The sequence below is a fragment of the Opisthorchis viverrini genome, assembly GCF_000715545.1.
Source record: "Opisthorchis viverrini unplaced genomic scaffold opera_v5_54, whole genome shotgun sequence".
NCBI classification, from domain to species: Eukaryota; Metazoa; Platyhelminthes; class Trematoda; order Opisthorchiida; family Opisthorchiidae; genus Opisthorchis; species Opisthorchis viverrini.
Window position 1 is genome coordinate 151,015 of NW_008751711.1, and position 20,535 is coordinate 171,549.

At 42.2% G+C, this 20,535-nt stretch overlaps 1 protein-coding gene across 1 annotated transcript in view; it reads left to right on the top strand.

The window, feature by feature from the left end:
• Positions 1–322: 322 nt before the first annotated feature.
• The window catches only part of T265_03712 (hypothetical protein), a gene marked incomplete at both ends in the record, with an annotated part of 133,301 nt that continues 113,088 nt past the window's right edge, over positions 323–20,535 (top strand). The window contains one exon of the mRNA XM_009168259.1: positions 323–622. Within this exon, the coding sequence (XP_009166523.1) occupies positions 427–622 (196 nt within the window). The remainder of the gene's footprint in view (positions 623–20,535) is intronic.

The following is a 20,535-nucleotide window of genomic DNA, read 5'->3' on the forward strand; positions in this document are numbered from 1 at the left end:
GCCGAAATCTGTTTCCGGGATCGACAGCACATCAGATTAAGTACTCTAGCTTTTGACATCCTACATGTGTGCAAACCTCTGGCACCTGAGGAAGGTGAAACGAATGTGCTTACCCGTTGAGTAGCCTGGGGTCATAATTGTTTCCGTTGCACTCGTGATGATCCCATTAAGATAGCCTTTTCGAAAGGGCACACAACACCAGTACCATAAATAGAGTGCAAAGATGCTGACAGGAGGTAATCCATCTGCTATGTATGTCTCCGTGGTTTTGCTGCCCTCTCTGAACTGAACTGTCAATTATCCTTCAGGAGCAATGACCTTGCCGGAATAACGAGTATGTTATGTGATAACACGGTACTTTGAACCTGGCAGTTTCAGTTGCAGTGCCGTGAAAGGCACAGGATAGAAAGTGGTTGAACCTGCAGTATGACAGTTACTATATTGAAATTTATCAAGGCTGTGGTTATTTTCATGGGAATATGTGCCGAAAACTATGCAACTGGCAGGAATGTTGGACAGATTCAATCAGCGGAGCTTACGGAGGAGTTGTGCAGAATGGCTGAAGATGAAGCATTATCGATGGGTTTAAAATTTCAGCGAACAATGGACCTTCCACTCACGGGTGAGTTAACCGCTGCGTTCAATTTATTTTATTTGTGTTTATTGTTAATATGTGGCTGCGTAAATGAAGCAAAATGAAGAGCCTGTTTTTAGCCTTAAATCGACTTGGCGCGTAATGCTGTAATTTGCTGTTCCCCAAACGAATCGACCGCGTCTACAGCTTTGAGTTATCAGGTAGATCTACAGCAGCCAAACACAATAACCATCCAGTCATTCGTGTACAAAGGTTCGTTTTAGATGACATCAGTCACTAGGTTCAAAATTCACAGTAGGAGGCTGATACTCATATAAAACCTAGAAAACTCTCCCGTATTCATGTTAATATAGAAGGACACTGTGGAACTGTGCATTTCGGGATCAAGTTATGGCATGGAGTGAAGTACAGAGCGTTACGTTGCTATCAAGAGTCTGGGATCCGAAAGGTGCAGCGGGCTTTATGAAGCACTTTATTACTGATAACATGGGCAGAGATTCGCTAAAATGTGTCGTGATAAAAATGTCAGCTTAACTAAAATATAACCGAAAAGTCCAGAATATAAATGAAAACCAGAAGTAAGACTATGAAAAAAACGTGGGTGATACTGGCCTGGAATAGCCTTCACCAGTTTCGAAGCATGTAATTCCGCTTCAGAAAAATAATGGATTGTACGACATGATCAATCCACATGGCAAACAATTCGTTCAAAAAACAATAAAAATATCGTGCTTCCAACGAGTCAGTAGAATGGAGGGTTAGACTCAAGGATTATTCGGTCAGAGAGGACGCAGAACACAAACCGTGCCGTCATCTAGAAAAGAAATTCCCGGCTGTCTACTGGTTTGTGAATTTTGTAATGAAGATCGCTGGTTTTCTCTCAACGGTCGTTAAATAATCTGACCGAAGTATACGGTTTTGGCAATTAGGCAGTTTTGGATGTTAACCCAAAGCTGGAAACTAAACTCAGCTGAACTCAAAAATACAATGAGACCGAAGATTATAAAGTGAGGTGATGGGCCTTGATGCACTGTAAGCCCCAAGAAATCAGCTGAAATTGAGCATATAACTACGTACAAAAGAGGAAGGACCTTAATAAATCCAGTGGGTTGGATGCAATCGAATTCTCTCATTGCGGTTTCAGATTGTCCAAAAAGGACGCGGTTCTTATTTATCAGTTCTGTAAAAAGCAAAACACCGCGCCCGACAACCCCATATAAGGGTGGTGGGACTAAATGTACTAAATGTATCATTCAGGGTCAAATAGTTGTTCTAAATCGTTGACTCATGCTATAGTTGTTGATTTATTAATTTTTAGGATGCCAAGCACTGGTGTATCACACATGTCGTTCAGCAGATCGCTCTATATTTTCATCGTCCCCAAAAAAACCAACAAATTTTAGGGCTGACGAAAGTGCGTTTTCCAGAAACGAATTATTGGTTGCATGCAACTAAAACTCGTGCAGTTATCAACGATAGTTTAAGACCTTAGACTAACCTAAAAAAAACAAATCCAAAAGTGTTCCTCAGAAGCCTATTTACTACTCTTTATTCGCACTTATACAATGTGGTCTAGGATTCAATTTTTGAAATCCCTACTGATAGACTTATCCCCTCACAGAAATAAAAAATGTCGACGTCACTGTTCTTCTTGGTTCTAAACGTTCTGTTTTTAAGATTGATTCTAAGGCGCAAACGGTGCGAGTTTATATGTTATGGGTCTAACTTGTGTGTAGGTTAAACAGTTTTGCTCCCTTGATTGAACTTTCCTAGATACTCAATGCTCGCTCAAGTTTCTAGGTTATACGTATTCCATCCAGAATACAAAATAGCGACTCTGAAAAACTTGCCGTTTTTGGTCACAATGTGGTTGTCAAACTGGTCATGCTCCGGAGTTCAACAGAACGGCAGTGTGAAAGATGCACTAAAGTCCATGTTCATACGCTCTGTGTAGGCTACCTAAACAGCCTTTTTGGCGTACGTTTCTTGTCAGGCTTGCCATTTTTTGCAAATTTTCTCTTTTACTCTTGGGCTGTTGGTGAGCCCAATGCGAAGCAGGAATAAATATTAAGGCACTCTCAATAATGGACTACTTGTAGGTCTGCTGTTGTTTGCCAGTACTGCGTTCTGAGCTTTGTGTATTCCAACTGGTCGTATCTTCAACCTCATGCCTGGTGTCTACCACAGCATTTTTTTCGTTTGCATACTGAATATTAGGAGTGCAGACGATCACCCTTATTTGAAGTTAGTTGTCCGTAGTTGTAGGTGAGCAGCTATGCTCAATAACCCCTTTAGACGAACCAGAGATAATCTAGCTCTGCAAAACCTGGTCTGCTGAAAACTGTTATTGGTCTTTTTCCGAAGTTGTAGGTTTACCACATATTATGTTTTATCCCACAATGTTGTAAATGAATTCCTTGACATTAGAGAGGATTTGTTTGCCTGTACATGCTTGCGATTAACATTGTTGCGCTGGCTAGCACATAATTCACTTACCATAGAACGCACACTATGGTGTTTGTTTTTAGTCTTCAAATTTTGTATCCACATTTGGTGGGAATATGTGTATGATATATATAGGATACTTTCTTCTGTTTCTAAATCAACTATACAAGCCAACAATTTACCTAATTTAAGGTAGTTTGTACCGCTTAGCAGTGCTCGAGTCTCAAATTTGAACTAATTTCAAACATGTTACACCGCAAGCACTAAGAAATCTCATATCTCTGGAAAGACACTCCAAAAAGTATTTTTCTGACGTAGCCAAGGTTGTTATTGAAATCAAAGGTTGTTGAAATTTTCTGCTTATTTACTTAAGCAAGCTTGTTGCACTTGGTTGTTAGAATTAGATTTTCATTAAACAAATACCGTGAAGTCTGCTTCTTAAAGTTCTGAGTGTAGAATTTAGTGTCACTTTTCTAGCCTCTCTGTTGATATCTAGAATTTTTTGCACGCATATTATTCTTAAACACTGTATCGTAATCTGTGCTCTCTTGTAAGTAGATTTTTTATTTCCGAAGTGCTTTAATTGAATGTTTTAGTGATTTTATTCTGTCCAACGGTTTTTGCGTTTATCAGTCCATAAGTGGATTGCGCCTAAGTTTAACGGCAAGTTTGAAAAGTTCAGGAAGTTTGCTTACCATCTGTTTGATAAACCATCAGGATATGACTGTTAGTCCATTATAAGGAAGTTACCAAATTCGGGATTTATTGGAGCTTTTTCAAGTAAAAGCTTTTTAGTTTGGTTTAAACTGGCCATTGTAGGAGATAACATACAATAAGCTATCTTATAGGATACCCCACATTTATTAGGGTTATCAGCGTTTTTTTAGAATACTAACGGGTATTCATAAGTATTTTGATAATTGCGAAGATGCCAACTCAAATAGGGGAGTTTGAGTAGCATGCGTACTTATAATACAGTATTAAAGGGCAAATTTCATCAGAATGTAATAAGCTTATCCTAACTAACAATGGAAGATTTAACCGTGCAAAAGCCTAATACACATATAGATTACTTACACGATGTGCAGGCTCGTACCATGATAAGATCTTTAAAAATCCAAAAACACGGGTTTGAAAATGTGAGCTGTGCTCACAAATATTCAGCCTAAAAGCGCCAACGGCTGAGAGATTAGGAGAACAAGCACGTACTAGTGTTTTTTAAAAACGTGATAGTACCCTGTGCAATCCACCATAAATAATTTGAGATTTTACATCAGTGTGTCAAATGCTGATGACGATATTCTGGCCATACAATGCAACAGTGCTTCTTTCCACCTGGGGGCCACCACCTGGAACCCCTTGTGTCTGAGCAGCTTGTCAGCACTAAATACACGGTTCATAGCGCAATAAATGATAGTGAGGAATTTACACGCCAGTCTTTAAGCTAGGTACCTCTAGAATTGATTGCAATGACTTTTTGATATAAAGTAGGCATTCACCATTACCTTATTTTTTGGAAGAACAAACAACTTTACGGCAATTAAATTGTTTCGTCAGTACAACGGATGAGCGCTTGCTTTTTGCCGGATAACTAAAATGTGTTTAGCTGTTAACTTTTCATGGCAGTTAGAACTACTATCTGTCAGATCTTAGCTTGGATATAAATTTCCTGGAACTAGATGAATTGCTCCCCCCTGAAATGTGACGAATTTTGAAGCCGTAGACAAAAGGAATTTCTTCAGATTTAGAGACGACCTTGTAGATATCAGCTTAAGTTTTTGACTTACTATGAGTGTGAAAAGTTTTCCTGCACGGTTGAATATCGCTCAGTGAATTACTGATTGGTGGTAATAAGCCGGAAAGTGCAGCCAAAATGTCATGCTCATTCAGGGCGGCTTTTATTTAGCGGGGCTTTTAAAGCACGGTTTAAAACTTTGCAATACATGGGCTTAACTAATTCAACTAATTACACTTTCTAACTCAGATATCAGTAATGTGTGACGAAGGTGGCCATAAGTATCCTGTTTTCTTCATAACAATTTTGAAAACTGCTTTCTGTGACCAAGTTTAACTGCTCCGGCCATAGCCGCTTTCGGTGAGTACGGTTTCCACATCTAAGTTGTTGGGAAATACGACACAAGTTAGAGTTGTATTGGCTGTGTTAGAGCTAACATGTGAAAAAAGTAATTGAAATATTATATAGCTATCAAAGTGCCGATAATAACCCATTTAGTCGTTCAAACTGACCAAAGCGTTTCCTAACCACAGGATGGAGATTTTTACCCTCAATCCTCCTATTTAAGCGCACTGAAATGAAATCAAGACAGGCTTTAACTTGTTCCGTCCTCAAAGGGGCTTTGTTATTGACATCGATGAGAAGACCAGTAAGGGTGCTTAAGGTTTGATTTGTTTGCGAGGCAAACAACCGTATTATCGTCAATGAGGAAACGTAACTATGAGACGTGAAGCGTGACGTCCTTAGTGTTTGTGGAGGCTTCCACAAATCAAAAATATCTGCGGCTGAATTCGGATAATCATAGTTTTCACAATGTACCAGCTCAACATATGACTATTATCAAATGCAAGCACGTGTTTGGTATTTATAAAGGTGACCAGATAAGTCAGTTTTTCTTCATGTGGGCAAATTGGTCGTGGGAGACAGCGGCCAAATACGCTGTTGCAGGTGAGGCGTTTTTACTTTCCCCGTGGTTTTTACATTCAGGCCACATAAAAAAAAGGCATAGGGTTCGTGAACGGAATAATTTTGACTAACACTTGAAGCTACTATATTACTGGAGCAAGGGTGAAGGATGTGAGAAACGTACAAAATTCAAGTCATTAAATCTATCCGGGGTCCGCGGTCGGTCAAATCTAAGGGGTAAGTGATGGGACAAAACCTTGGCAGAGTTGACCACTGGTATATGAGGAGCTCAGTTGTGTGGAGCTGTAGTTGGTTCAAATCAGTTTTAATAGCCGTCAATAATAAAACAAAACTTCTGCGTAACTGGGCGACATAAAGAGCCTAACTGGCTGTTATTGGCTACTCTTAACAACGGCAGGTTTTAAGGGATCAACTTTTGTACTGAGGTATGTGCTGGGTGTCACTGGATGAGATGCTTCGGATCAGAATTACTTGAAACAACAAATTTATGGCCAAAAACTGTGTCCAGAGTGCAAAGCATACTGCTTCGTGGTCGAACTTCAAACTATTCTAAAGGTGTTCAAGTTTCACAGTATGTACTCTGATAGTTGGAAGCTGAACGCAAAACAATCCAAATATCGGAGGTTAAATGCTCTGTCGAGGTGAAAGTTCTGAAGGCCGTGTTTTCCAACTGCACGAAAGGGTATACATTGAACCTAAGCTTTGGTTCACTTGGATAGTGAAGTTCAAACAGGATGAAACGTGGTGTATTTTATATCTGAATGCTTCAATAGTCCGACGCGCACATGTCTTTGCCTGCCCCTAAGGCCAAATTGGATAGAGGTCGGTTGTCACACGAACAGGTTACACTCTATACAGGTCTGAGTGCCCGCTTCCATTAAAATAAAGGCCACAGCTATGCATTAGTTCCAAAATATCTCAACACCAGGAGGAGTGGTCCCCCATTGTTCAGCCAAGGACTAACAAGATATGCTTTCATACGCTACTTACTTACGTCCCTTTGTGCTTAGAGTGATCCACTAATAAAAGTAAATCATGGCCTCAAGCGTAAGCAGCAGGCAATATAAAGTCGGGCGTGGAAGATAACTCTGGCAACTAGAGCTCCAAGTTGTTGAATACTGTTTTGTGTAGCTTCCGGTCTAGAGATTGACTGACGCATGATTTGTATGCTACAGAGTAGAAAACGTTAAAGGTTTTACCGGCGGCTGTGGAAGACTTGCAGTATTGATGGTTTTTTGATTTTTCAAAAGGTTCTTCACAGACCAGTGACTGGCCTTCCTGCAGTGAGCGCTTTTGCAAGGCTTTTGAAGTACCTTACTGAGGGAAATTAGGCAGAATAGCCTGAGTGCGACTGCTGATTGTTGACCTGTTCGTTGAGGTTGACCGTTGGGTTGCATACGTGTGATCCTATGTCAAGGTGAAATCCCAGACCCCGCACTGACGAGGTTACCGAAAACGATGATGAGACGTATGCAGTCAAACTATCAAGCTCGGCAACACATAGCAACAAGCTAAGTGCACTACTGCCCCAATGGGTAGGTGCTACTACTCCGAGTACCTTGATCTTCCCAGAGAAATACCTTCATCTACTAATCTTACTATCAACTATTTGTTGCCGACAACTAGCATAAAGCTGAAGTTTGGTATTCCATGGAGCGCTAGATACTCTGCTGATCCCAAGAACAATGAGTCACACGAATTAGCTTACCGTTGTTGACATACATCAGCAGTAGAAATGATGAAGGTCCGCGCTAGTCATCACCTCAATGCATCATGAAAAAACCGCGCTTTACTGACACTCAACAAAAGTTGTCAAGCATGACAACTTATGTCAGAGGTGCAAGTTACTTAAAGGTTACTTGCCGCGTTGTCTAAGATGATATCATAAGCCTCAAGTGCTCATCAGATGTTGGTTTAAGGCTGAATCTCACAACCCCGTACTTAACTGCTCTTAAACGGTAGTGGTAGGGGGGGAATGAGCTTACTGTGATACCCAATATGAGAATCATTTTATTTGATTTCTAGTTTTCATCCTCCCTGCACCTCGGTTGGGGCAGACAAACAAACTTCATTCCTCGGCTCGTAGAAGGTAATCTCAACTGACGGACTGATTTTTGACCAAAAGAGGCGTCTATAGTACGTCACTCTCAGACAAAGACTGCTTCACGGTTGAGGAACATCGCTCTTCTGGGGAAAGTGAAACATTAGCTTGATTCGTCACACTCATAGCAATGCTCTGGGCACTTTTAGATTCTATCACTGTGGGGTGTCTTTATACAAACCATTACGCCCACATTTGTTAATTTGGAGAGGTTATATTTCTGTTCTGCTATACCGTATATTTGGAGAACCATCTCCAAACTTAACGGGACTACAGAACTGCCAATGGGATAACAGTTTTTCGTTGAGACAGATTTCATTGGTTGCTCTTCAGTCGTCCTCGACAGATTAGTTGAATTTTTAGTATCACTTTGACCCGCTTGTACGCGTGATCGATCAATAGAGCAGCTGGCTTGCACGTTCATTGACTTTTGTGGTTCTACACCAACGTATGCCAAGAACGCATGAAAAGGCTTTACAGATGACTTGGCGAGCATGGCGGCAAGAATGAGTAGTCTGACGCGGCCCCTGAGGCTTTGACAAAAGCCCTCCATTAAAAAGCCTAGGAGCCGCGGCACATTTTAAACTAGCTAGCTAAAACGCGTGGCAACCACTAAACAATGCCTTGGTGCCTGAGTTCATAAATGCCTAGAGCGATTGCGTGCCGTTGTTAGTGTGATGCCGCTGCCTCGACAGTTGGTATCTGCAAACGTAGACGCTGTTTATCGCCCTCAATTCATCCATGGGAACTATGGGTGGCGATTAAAACTTTTAACTGACGGCTAACTGATACACGCACTTTTGTTTCCGTAAGCAAATCTTTTGCTATCAAAAATGCTGGAATGCTGGCTAGTGGCATTTTTCATGTCAGCGTTTTAGTATAACATCCGTTAAGTTCTTGGTGGAAACCTTGGAGTACGTGTTGTGGACCACAATCACCTTAATGCCTTCTTATTACGGTGAACCCTGCAGTGAAGCATCGGTGTTGAACACTGATGTCATGCTGTCGATGATGATGATGATGATGATGAACCCTGGTCTGGTCAAACCAGAAAAGTCAAAGAACGTGCAAACCGACTGATTTATTGATCACTATCGCATACAGGCGGTCAAAAGTGATACTGAGAATACAACTCATCTGTCAAGGACAAGTGATGAACAGCCAATGAAATCTATCTCAACAAAAAAGCGGTTATTCCACTGGCGGATATGTAGTCCCTTCACGTCCAAAGCTGGTTCTCCTAATAGTACCTATCTACAGCAGCCTGTTTCCACATTGCCAACAAGATTCTTTGCGGCCTTCCTTGTGAACTACGAAGCTGTTCTCCGGCCCTCAAGTTGAATGGACTGAGCTGCATTTGTATAATTAAACCTCGTGTTTTGTTTGACTTTAGTTCTGGCACTAGGTTGTTAGCTACAAATTCTGGGAATTATAGTCAACACAAACGATTTTGAACTCATCGCCATTGCCACTAACGCTGCAACGTCGACGTTCAGCATTGATGCCTCACTGCCGTACAGTCATGACTTTGTCGAAAGTCTTATTGTTGAAAAAACGATGAATAAATGGGGAAGGGTTTTAGTGCTAGCTTGACACAATTGTTCCGAGGTTTCAACACCTCCAGAAATTCATTTAATCTGCACAGAAACTAACAACCAGGATGAAACAGACAGATTGGTAGTCATACTTTGCAGGTCTTTCGCCCACGCACAAGGATATCACGCTAGATCTATTCGTAACCGATTTAGTTTTCACTTCCTACTTCCCTGTTCGTATCACTCTAAGTTGGGCGCGATACACAACACTCTCTTTGATGATCAATAATTTAATACGCCTATTGCATAATATGGCCACAGGAGTCGTTGCGCAATAAATTGTTTGATCAAACTTCCATTTGTAACACCGAGCACGCTTTCTAAATGTCTTGTTTGGGCCTGATCGACCCGAGCCCTTTTGTTTGACCAAACTTCCCTTTGCAACACCGAGCACGCCTTCTAAGTGTCTTGTTTGGGCCTGATCGATCTAAGCCTACACCAACCGTCGTTCCGAGAACACGGCTACCAAAGAATTGAAGACGTCTCACTTCCACTGTTCGAATAGGCCACGCCTGACACCCATAGAATGAAACAGCCCATACTTTGGCCGGACACACACGTTTCCCGAGATTCGGGGATATTCCGCTTTGCTGAAATATTAGAAAACGCGAACTCATCTATCACATTAAAATGGGAACTAATATAATTTTAAAGGTATGTGGAACGCTTCAAAAATTTGAGTTCCTCTCCTTAAATCGTGACTGGCATGTTCAGTGACCGCAGTCTCGTTGTGACGACTTTTCAGTCAGATGGCCCCCGGAAGAATGTTTAGGTGCTTGCGGAAGCTGTAGTGTACCCATTCACCCCAATCCTGTTTGAGCACCAAGAACAGTTATTCTGGTGAGTTCACAGCAAACGGAAGAAGCACTGGACTCAAGTTTTGTCTTTGACAAACCAATCATATGACTCAAGCGTGGACGCAGTCCTTTGTTTAGATGTGATTTAAGTCCGTTCAGCGTGGGCTGGTCGAATAGTGTTAGCACGCGCGCCTGTCAGATGTCCAAAGTTGAAACCGCACTCTGGCCTAGGAGGTGCTAACGGTCTCTAATAAAAGCAAGTCTCAAGCGCGGTGGTTTTCTGTTTATTGCGGAAACTCGGCCTCTCATATTTGTTGCTGAGCTTGTGAGTTTTAGCGGCATTTTGCTTTCGAGGAGTGGAAGACAACCCTTCAGGTTGATAGTCAGGAAAAAACTAAAAGCGATAGCTTCCTTTCTTGTGGCAAGATCGTAAATACTGGAAGCATTTTAGTCAGTACACTTTGTTCACTCCACGACATAGTTGCCCGTTTCTTAATTAACCATAACTGGCAGTGTTTCAGCTCCGGAAGACGGTTCTGATACTTTCGAGAGAACAGAAAAAAACATTTCCAACATCAAGGATTTCGGAACAACTTGACAGCAGACGGTTACCAACCACCAGTCAGGCTTGACCTTTGAAGCTGTGACAGCCTCTTTGCCGAGGCACCGAGACAGCGGTTTCCGGGTATCTTTGTTCCCATTTTCACCATCCAAAAGAAGTGGGTACTTTAAATGGCACGCCACAGTTTCTCACATTCAGCAGACACGGTGATTTATTCCAGCAGCTGGTCTATCCAAGAAGGTTTTTGTTGAAAAGCTCTCTTGTGAAAGTTTCAATTGACCCCACTAATAAGCATGCTTTAAAAGGTACAAGGCAAAAGCTTTGGCTATGTAAACACGAGTCGGTATAGACGTATTACACTACTCACAAGGTTGCTGAAAATCCTTCGACAGCCCGCGACCTGTTTCGACCTTCTTGAGGCTCATCAGGTAGTACACAAGTTGACGGAAACGCTGGTGAGACCGGTCGTGGACTGTCGAAGAATTTTCAGCAACTTTATGAGTGTTGTATTACGTCTATACATTTATCTCTGTATCTCGAAACCTGAAGGGGCAGCACACTCAGTTGCTTGGAAATATCATAAACGACAGATTCAGCTGGGTTCCAGGTGAGTCTCTTGCAAAATCAAATTTGTTTGCAAATGAGTGTATTTCGATAACAGGTCAGTATATTCAAAAAGTGCCCAGGTAAACTAGAGGATGTTCCTTGAACTCAACTTTTGATGTTCACTACTTTCCTTCAGTTCGTATTTTGAAATCAACTTGGCCATAAGCTCAAACTGGCAAACACAAATCATTTGTCTGAATAGACAACTGAACTCTTTTGTTCGTCAGAGCGCTAATTGGTACTTGTTGGAAAATTTTGTTTTAGAATTATACCAGTGTTTTGTAACAACGTTTGTCGTCTACACCTAATGAAGTTAAAACAACAACGAGGAGATTCTCATAAAGGAAACCACTAACAAGGTTGCTGAAATCTCTTCGACAGCCCACGACCGGTTTCGCCCTTTTTGGGGCTCATCAGGTAGGCGCAGTCTCCGAGTTTCCAGGGACCGCGCCTACCTGATGAGCCCCAAGAAGGGCGAAACTGGTCGTGGGCTGTCGAAGAGTCTTCAGCAACCTTGTGAGTAGTTACCTTTACGAAAATATACTGCGATATCTCGAATATCGTGCCAACTGAATCACGAGGCGGCCTGTGTGCGGCACATTCAGCTGGAGGACACAATAAACGAGAGATTCAGTTGAGTCCCTCGTGAAAACCAAACTGATGTGTATTTCTCGAAAACGAGGAGTTCATTCGTGTTTGCTTTTATCTGTAGTCCAGGTGCAATTAGTTAGAGAGCTATATTCAGAACTGTTCTACAAACCTGGTAGTACCAACAATACAACAATGCTAATACTAACAGGTCTGTCCTTCACGAAAAGCCTGAACATCACCGTGACTTGAAGGTTTACGTTTCTTTGTGACTAATCGAACTGTAGGAAAGTGTGCGTGAGACACTCACAGAGTCTCCCTCTTACCCGCTTGGTCCCCGGGCCCCTGGTCCCCCAGTTTGCGGTTCAGAACAAAGGTGGTGGCATGGTTAAAACAAAAAACCCACTGGGAAAACACCGTTAACTTGAGATCAAGCTTTTGAGACCAAGAACCCTAATTTTCCTCTCGTCCGGCAGCTTTTCAGCCCACATATGGCCATGGTTCTTCAAATTGTGATTACTCTCACAAGATAGGGAAGTATCAAAGAAGACGTCTAGTATTTTGCTTTAAAAAGCGACCCTAACAGGACAATGGTAAGACTTCTCGTCGTTCTGATGTGAGTTATAAGTAAACCGATTGCACAGTTAGGCATATCCCCCTTTTGGAAGACTTCGATTATGATAGTTGCCGCATCACTCTAACGAGAGCTGGCGAATTTGGTGCCCGTGAATACTGGTGTAGGCGTTCGGTGCCTAAAAAAGAGGCTTTTAGTTATTAGAATCAATAAATCAATCACACGCGCAGCCGTTTCGTGGAATTTATGAACCAAAAGAAAGATAGAAGACACCCGTTTGACACATATATAAGAGATCATGCCATTACAACGAGAAATGTGATCTGTGCTGAACGGTCGTTTCATTTTTGTTGAAAATAATCAGCAGTTTACACTCCGCGATATTCCACAGGGATTCGACCAAGCTTCCCACTCTCTGATATATCATTCGGCTAGTTAGCACTAACAGTAACAGGATAGAGTACTATTCATCCACTTGTCACATGACCTACACCACGCCTTCTGATTAACTGCACGGAATATTGGATGGATAACGCATGCATTTGCTTAATTTTGCCAACCTTTTTCGTCTGAATCAAGGCGACGAGATCCCCCATCGTATTCAGTAGGCAACGAAATTTGGGTCAATCACTGACTAATAAAATGACTACTATCAGTGAGAAACCTTTCATGAAAGTTGCAATCTTTCTTTGTATGTTGGGAATTCATTCGGAAAAAATCACCAAACCGTTTCTGTCGGAACTAAACATTTGTTCAAATCAGTAGACTCTTGCCTTTGTTCCTTGTACGGTACCCTGAAATTTCGTTTGTCTTCAATCAGGGGTGAAACATTCCCAGAGAAAAACGCTAAAATGGAAGTTTTCAGGTGTGCCTAATTTTGACTGTACACATATTTATGTGAGCGTTTTGTGCGCGCCCAGGAAAGCAGGTCTCAACTATTACTTTGTTGATGGTTTTTGTGCAAATTCCTCAGAGTATTTTGCGGAAAAATCGCTCTTTTTTGTCGGAATTGACGTCTCGATGAGGTTCACACCAAATATTGGGTCAAACGTGGGTGAGTTTCAAAAACAGCGCTGAAAATCAGGCAGTATTCCATCAGAGCGGGAAGATTATTGTATGACCTCTAGGCAATCGGAGGACCAACTATGCAAGAGATTCACTTTGTTTGTCTAAGTGGACGAGACTTCGCTGAACACTTGCTTGAAACTTAGGAAGATATGGGCGGCAGACTCAACCAAGTTTCATCGAGATTTTTGGTTCGAAATATTCTTTTTTTGAGTAAGCCGCACTAAGGCATTCACGTTTTCTTTCGAAACACATTCATTACTACTGATAAGATCGATCAAGTCACACATGACTCTTTCATAAGTCAGGTCAACAAGCAGTCACGGCTCCATCATGAAGATATTTTTTGACAAGATTTTATTTTACAACCAACAACTAAGTGAGGACATTCTTGAAAAAGAAAACTACTCACAAGGTTGCTGAAATCTCTTCGACAGCCCACGACCGGTTTCACCCTTCCAATCTGAGCTCATCAGGTAGGCGCAGTCCCGAGATTCCGTCAACCTTATGTTCTACTTGAACCCGAATTGGACTGCTTTTGAGAAACACACTTAATCAATTTGATTTTCACGAGAGACTCAACTGGATATCATATACAATACAGTTTAATAACGATAGAAATAATCACTCAGCTGTGACACCCTTTCGGTGCCTAACTGCCATGACACCCCAAGCAAGTATGAGGGCTGAGGTACTGCCAAGTTGCTCAAGTCTAGGCAGGGGTGGTACAGATTCAGAGGTTAGTTTTGAACCAGGGATCATCCGGTCACTAAGTTGCAAATGAGTATATTTCTCCAAGATAAATGAGGACATCTCTTAGACTACCAGCATAAGTGACGTTTAAAACGACGGGTTTCACTAATTCATCGATCAGTGCAGTCAGAAGACGCCCCGCGTGATGCTCACGTGAATTTCGATCTACTCAACTGCCAGACAAAAACCCTGTGGCGTATACAGTAAAAAAAGTTAGCAACGTAGAGAAATGGAGACAGAGAGAAAGGTTGATATTGATGGACTTTTCAAAAAACTATGGAACAAAGCAGTCAAGGTGGACGCCATTGAGGACCTAAGGTTTCTTCCCGACTGGCAAGCCAGTCCAAAGAGGGCTTTCGGTCTTGTCTAGATGGCCAATCAGGTTTTGAGTGTAAATCAAGTAGCTTCGTTTGACACAAGATCGGTGATTAAATGAACTTTCATATACAGTAACCGCCTGGTTGGCAGTCTCTTACTTTATTTAAAGTAATAAGTTAGGTAGGGATAGAGTTTGATGAAATTCCAAATGAACCCAAATTTCAAAATCGGCCTTCTTGCCTGCTCCTAACGAATTTGAATTAAGAAGTTGTACGTCAATGTGTTTTTCCTTGTATTGGAGTTTTAACTCAGTCAAAAATGCATTTTTTTAAAAGCTAGATTTTTCTCGTCTAATACAAACCAAGTAACATTGGAAGTTTCCTCCCATTAGTCTGAGATAAAACCTTTAACATTTACTTTGCGTCACCTTAAACGCAATCCAATCTTTAGAACCTGTCTTTTGAGCACGTATCATTTCCCAACATTTCTTTTTACAACTTCTTTTGGGGACTGATGCACGAAGTTTTTTGTTCAAACCACATGCCTTCTGCTTGGTACCTAGTTTCCCAGACCCACGCTTAAAGTGTCCGAAGAGGTTGCCCCAACTGGCTCGCTGAGTGCTTTCCAATTTTAGCGCACGTGCGTTTTCCAGACGGTTGAAAATATCATTTACGAGTACCCAAAAGTACACGATAAAATAATCGAACCGATACTGTAGGCAAGCAACCTTGTGTCAAGAAATGACGTTTCAAGACGGAAGTTCCAAACAATCGAACCGACATAAATAACATCTCAAAGTAGACCTCATGTGTTGCCCGCTGCTTCTGAGATAAAACCTTTAACATTTACTTTGCGTCACCTTAAACGCAATCCAATCTTTAGAACCTGTCTTTTGAGCACGTATCATTTCCCAACATTTCTTTTTACAACTTCTTTTGGGGACTGATGCACGAAGTTTTTTGTTCAAACCACATGCCTTCTGCTTGGTACCTAGTTTCCCAGACCCACGCTTAAAGTGTCCGAAGAGGTTGCCCCAACTGGCTCGCTGAGTGCTTTCCAATTTTAGCGCACGTGCGTTTTCCAGACGGTTGAAAATATCATTTACGAGTACCCAAAAGTACACGATAAAATAATCGAACCGATACTGTAGGCAAGCAACCTTGTGTCAAGAAATGACGTTTCAAGACGGAAGTTCCAAACAATCGAACCGACATAAATAACATCTCAAAGTAGACCTCATGTGTTTGCCCGCTGCTGGATAGTACGATTGACTTAGATGCTGGTGGTTTCATGGGCTGGTCTGTTATCCTGTGTCCTGATTGGACGATGACCACGTGACCCTTGAGCTTGGCCTGCCCCAACGTCGTGCTGGAGTGACCTGCGTCATTGACCTTTCTGTGTTCAGTTTTTTTGATCTGAAAACAGAGTTTCTAGTTTACAGTTCTGTTAATCGGATATTTCGGTTGAGATATTGATCATCTCCACGCAGTGATGCATAAACATTATCTAGTTCAAGGGCCGGTTGATCCGATCCGTCTTGGGGTATTACGCTTCCAGAACTTTCCGCACGTATCGTATTTCTTTTGTATGACAAGATTTTTGCGTTTTCTATCATTGGTCTCCTCCGCCACGGCATTGAGGCGAGCACCTGGAGGTCTGAGAAATCCCGATTTATGGATCTTTCTGACCGAGAAACTCGTTGACCTGGAATTCGCAAAAGTTGTTCTCACCTTTGAAAGGAGCAGAAAGTCAAACAATACTAGAATAGCTGACCAGTAATGTCCAGTTCATTAGCGTATGCTTCCAGCTCACAGAATGCAAGGTCACAATGCAGGACGTAAAGTCTTGGAACATCCCCTGATAATTCAAGTTTTGATACTGGAAATTGCGTCTATCTCGGAAACTGAGTTAGCTCCAACGGTAGTGTAACAAAGGATGTCGTCGCACGAAGACTGAAATCCGGACCTCCGTTTGCCAGTTTGGGCCACCTTTGACCTCAAAGAAACATTGCACAGGTCACAAAGGACTTGTGTGTATCAGACTACATCACGAGCTGTTTTGTTGTGCGGTTGAAAGACTTGACTACTTCAGGCGAAGGATCTGGGACATCATGAAACTGATGAACGGTGTCATGCAATTATTGTTTGGGCTGGCTAGAAAGAGCAAATATGAAATGAGGCGCTCAGTCGAGTGACTTTTAGCAAGTCAGAGGGTACCACACTCAAACAACGCAAGCTAAGTTGGCCGAGCCGTGCGGTACGCATGCGGACCAATCCCATGTCGAGGGGCGCGCCTACTTCCATGCCCAATTCGGAATGGAGGGAACCTATAGGTGAACAGATCTTGACCTGGGTATAAGGAATTTTACAAACGTTTGAGCGCCATTGGTGCTGTCCGGTTTCCACGAAAGGGCTCCACCACTTGGACTTTCGTGTGTTGGACTGGAGACACTGAATGATACTGTCAGCAGTGTTCATTCTATCCAGACTGCCTGAATGAGTGCTGGAGGTGTAGGCATCTCAACTGGTTGTTGTAGGCTAGCGCTGTGTGGCCCTCTTTCTGTCTTTCTCCTTTCTCAGGCTTTATTCAAATGAATTGACATGTGTGGACGGCAGTGAAGCACCAATGTTTGCATCCGGCTTGGCTGTCATCGTAAAACGTAAAAAACCCTTTAGATTATGCTTTCTTTGTTTTGGCCTTTCATTCAACTAAATGCACACGGAGACTTTGTACAGGTTACAACTCGTTAGAGAAATCAAGGCTCTGGTTTCCAAAGTTCGCTTCTCTTTTTTTTCGAAAGCAAGCCGGATAGTTTATCTTCTCTGAACGTTCAATTACCATCTGGTTGCATTTTCCAGCAGCGCTTTTTCGTGTATCGCTGAGTTGTGTCAAATCCGCCCCATGGGCCAAGTCGGAAACGGTTCTCACTCCCCACGAAATAATCATGCGTAGAGAGTTTAAAAGTACGCCTAGCTAACTGAGGCCCTAACAGCGACAGTGTTTTATTCGCTTAGCGGGGGAGCAGTCGCAACAAACTTCCTTGCGTAATTGAGATGAGGGTGGGGGAGGGGGTTCGTCAGTGCAGTAAAATTTGGCATTCGCAGTAACAAAAGTAACACGGGGTTTCACTTTCATTAAATTTATTTTGAGACAACCGATCAACTATTACCGTATCCTGGTATATTGTTCCGGGTTCCGGATTCTCGAACAATGGAAGCTTAACTGCGTAATTCGTCTGCGAACCTCGAAGAACGTCAACATTTCGAGAAATACACTCGTTTGCAAATCAATTTGGTTTTCACGAGAGACTGAACTGAATCGCTTGTTTATGATATTCTACAACTGAATGTGCTGCACACAGGCCACCTCATGTTTCAGTTGGCACGGTATTTGAGAAATCGCAGTATATTTTCACAAAGAAAACTACTCACAAGTTTGCTGAAAACTCTTCGACAGCTATCATCATGATGCAGTCAAAAAGAGATGTAGGTGAGAACTGCCTGGTGGGTTTTACAGACCCCATCAAATTCGCACCAAGAGGTAGTGTTCTACTAACAGGACAAACTGTATATTTTTTCTTTTTTTTCTTTCCATCTGTGAAAAAAGAACGACAAAAAGACTGCCAACCGTGAAAAACAAACGATGAAAGACAACCTGTATGTGATAAAACATCACCGCGTGCTATATAGATAACTATATAGATAACTATTTTATTTAACTTATTCAGGGCTTCATTGAAAATTCGTGTGGCCAATTGAGGACAATCCATGCTGAAAATCCGAGAAGTAGTGTGAATCGAACGAAGCTCCGGGAAATTTCGAGCCCGTTAGTAGCACAGTGGAAGAATAATTTCACAAGATGAGTAGAACTCATATTTGAGGAGTCATCACTTGGGGGGGGGGACCGGTCAACACATGGTCATGTGATGTGGTTACTGTGATTGCAGGATAAGTGAACTTGTATCCTGCTCAAATGAATTTTGATCACAATACAGATTACCTGCTCGTGGGCGAATTTTGTTGCATTCCAACACGTAGCCGGGAGGTCGTGTGTTCGAATCTACCTCCGGACATTTCGTGAGGTGCCCCGCTGGGAAAGAAACGACAATACAGTGTTTCCAAATCGTCTCCATTTACACGACAAAATCATTGTCTTACTTAGCAAAGGAACCAACATATCTTGGCTCACCTGTCGAATAAACCGGAATAAAAACACTGGACAGCAGAAGCACTTCTATGGTATTTTTAGGGCTTGATGGTTCCACAGCGTCCGGCTTGCGATGGTGGAGTAGTGGTAACACGTCTGCATCGTACGCCAGACGTCCCGGCATGGCAAGGAAAATGCGATGCCGAATTGCTCAGATCGGAGCTAAGCTCGATTCCGGTACTTTGCGTTTTGGCGTGGGCTTCCAGTGAGAGTGATATGAAGCTGAGATCGATATGGTTAACGAGAAATATGTGGTATAAATGAAGAGAGTTCACCAATGAATCTGATGGCTACAAAAATCTGGAGGGTGTGACACGGATGCGTGGAATCGTTGTGAAAACGAAAAGGGGAAATTTCTGGAAATGCTCACGAACTCTTAGCTTCAGACGGATCCAATGATCAAATTTTTTGTGTGGAATGAAATATTGTGTCTAAGGCAAAAAGAGCAGTTTGAAAGCTTTTATCTATTCATCTATTGGAAAAAGTTTTTTCAGGTATTTCTTCGATATGAAATTTCGTAGGATGAAGTTAAACAACTCCGTGAGCGTTTGATCGGATCACTCGTTTAGGGTGATAAGTTGCCGTCCGTAACCGTCCGGATCCCAACGTCTGCATGCAACTCCTGAGATTGCAAATGAGTGCATATTCGCAAACTTCGTGCAATTTGGTTTCAAGTAGAACATAAGGTTGACGGAAACCCGGGGACTGCGCGTACCCGATGAGCCCCAAGAAGGGCGAAACTGGTCGTGGGCTATCGACGGATTTTCAGCAGACTTATGAGTAGTACATTACAAAGATGGGAAAATCATAGTTAAAATGCATTTCGGCCTTCGATTTTGAGTCTTGTGTTTCGGGGACAAAGCCTCAATAGTAACAGAAATGTCCGGTTTCGTTCAATAGAGGACAGAGGTTACCTGATAGCCAAAAAGGTCACCGGAGTCATTGCGTTTTGTGGTTGAATTTCATTCACTCATCAGGAACAAGATGAGCCCTCTACGTTCGAGATTCGAGGAGATTTGACATCAATATAAATCGAGTTGATTTTCCATGTCAGCGACGTGTTCCAAAGATTTTTGAGTTTAAAAACTTGTTTCAGACGTTACCGGTTTAAGTAAACTGAGAACGCCAAAAAAACTGGACTTATTCTCCTACTTACGTATTGATTTTTTGTTGTTTCACCAAAATTTTCGACTTTCAAGTTCTCGAGGCATCGTCAAGCTCGGATAGTTCGGTCGGAAAGATTTTATCACCAGAATGGGCGACATGATTTGCGCGTTTTGGGCGTGAATTAGTCACTCGGAATAACCTTGGTTTTTCAGACAAGCTTCGCTGTTGGTCTGTTCATCATCACCCAAGTGACCTTCGAATGAGCCAATGAAACCAAGCCGTCTCCAAAGATGGCTCCGATCCTAGTGATGAGTAGCGAATATACACTCATTTGCAAACCAATTTGGTTTTATCGAAAGACTCACCTGGAACCCAGCTGAATCTCTGGTTTATGATGTTCTCAGGCAACTGAATGTGCTGCACCAGGCCGCCTCATGTTTCAGTCTCTACGATATTTGGAATATCGCGATACATGTATATCTTTGTAATGTACAACTCATGAGGTTGTTGAAAATCCATCGACAGCCCACGACCGGTTTCGCCCTTCTTGGGGCTCATCAG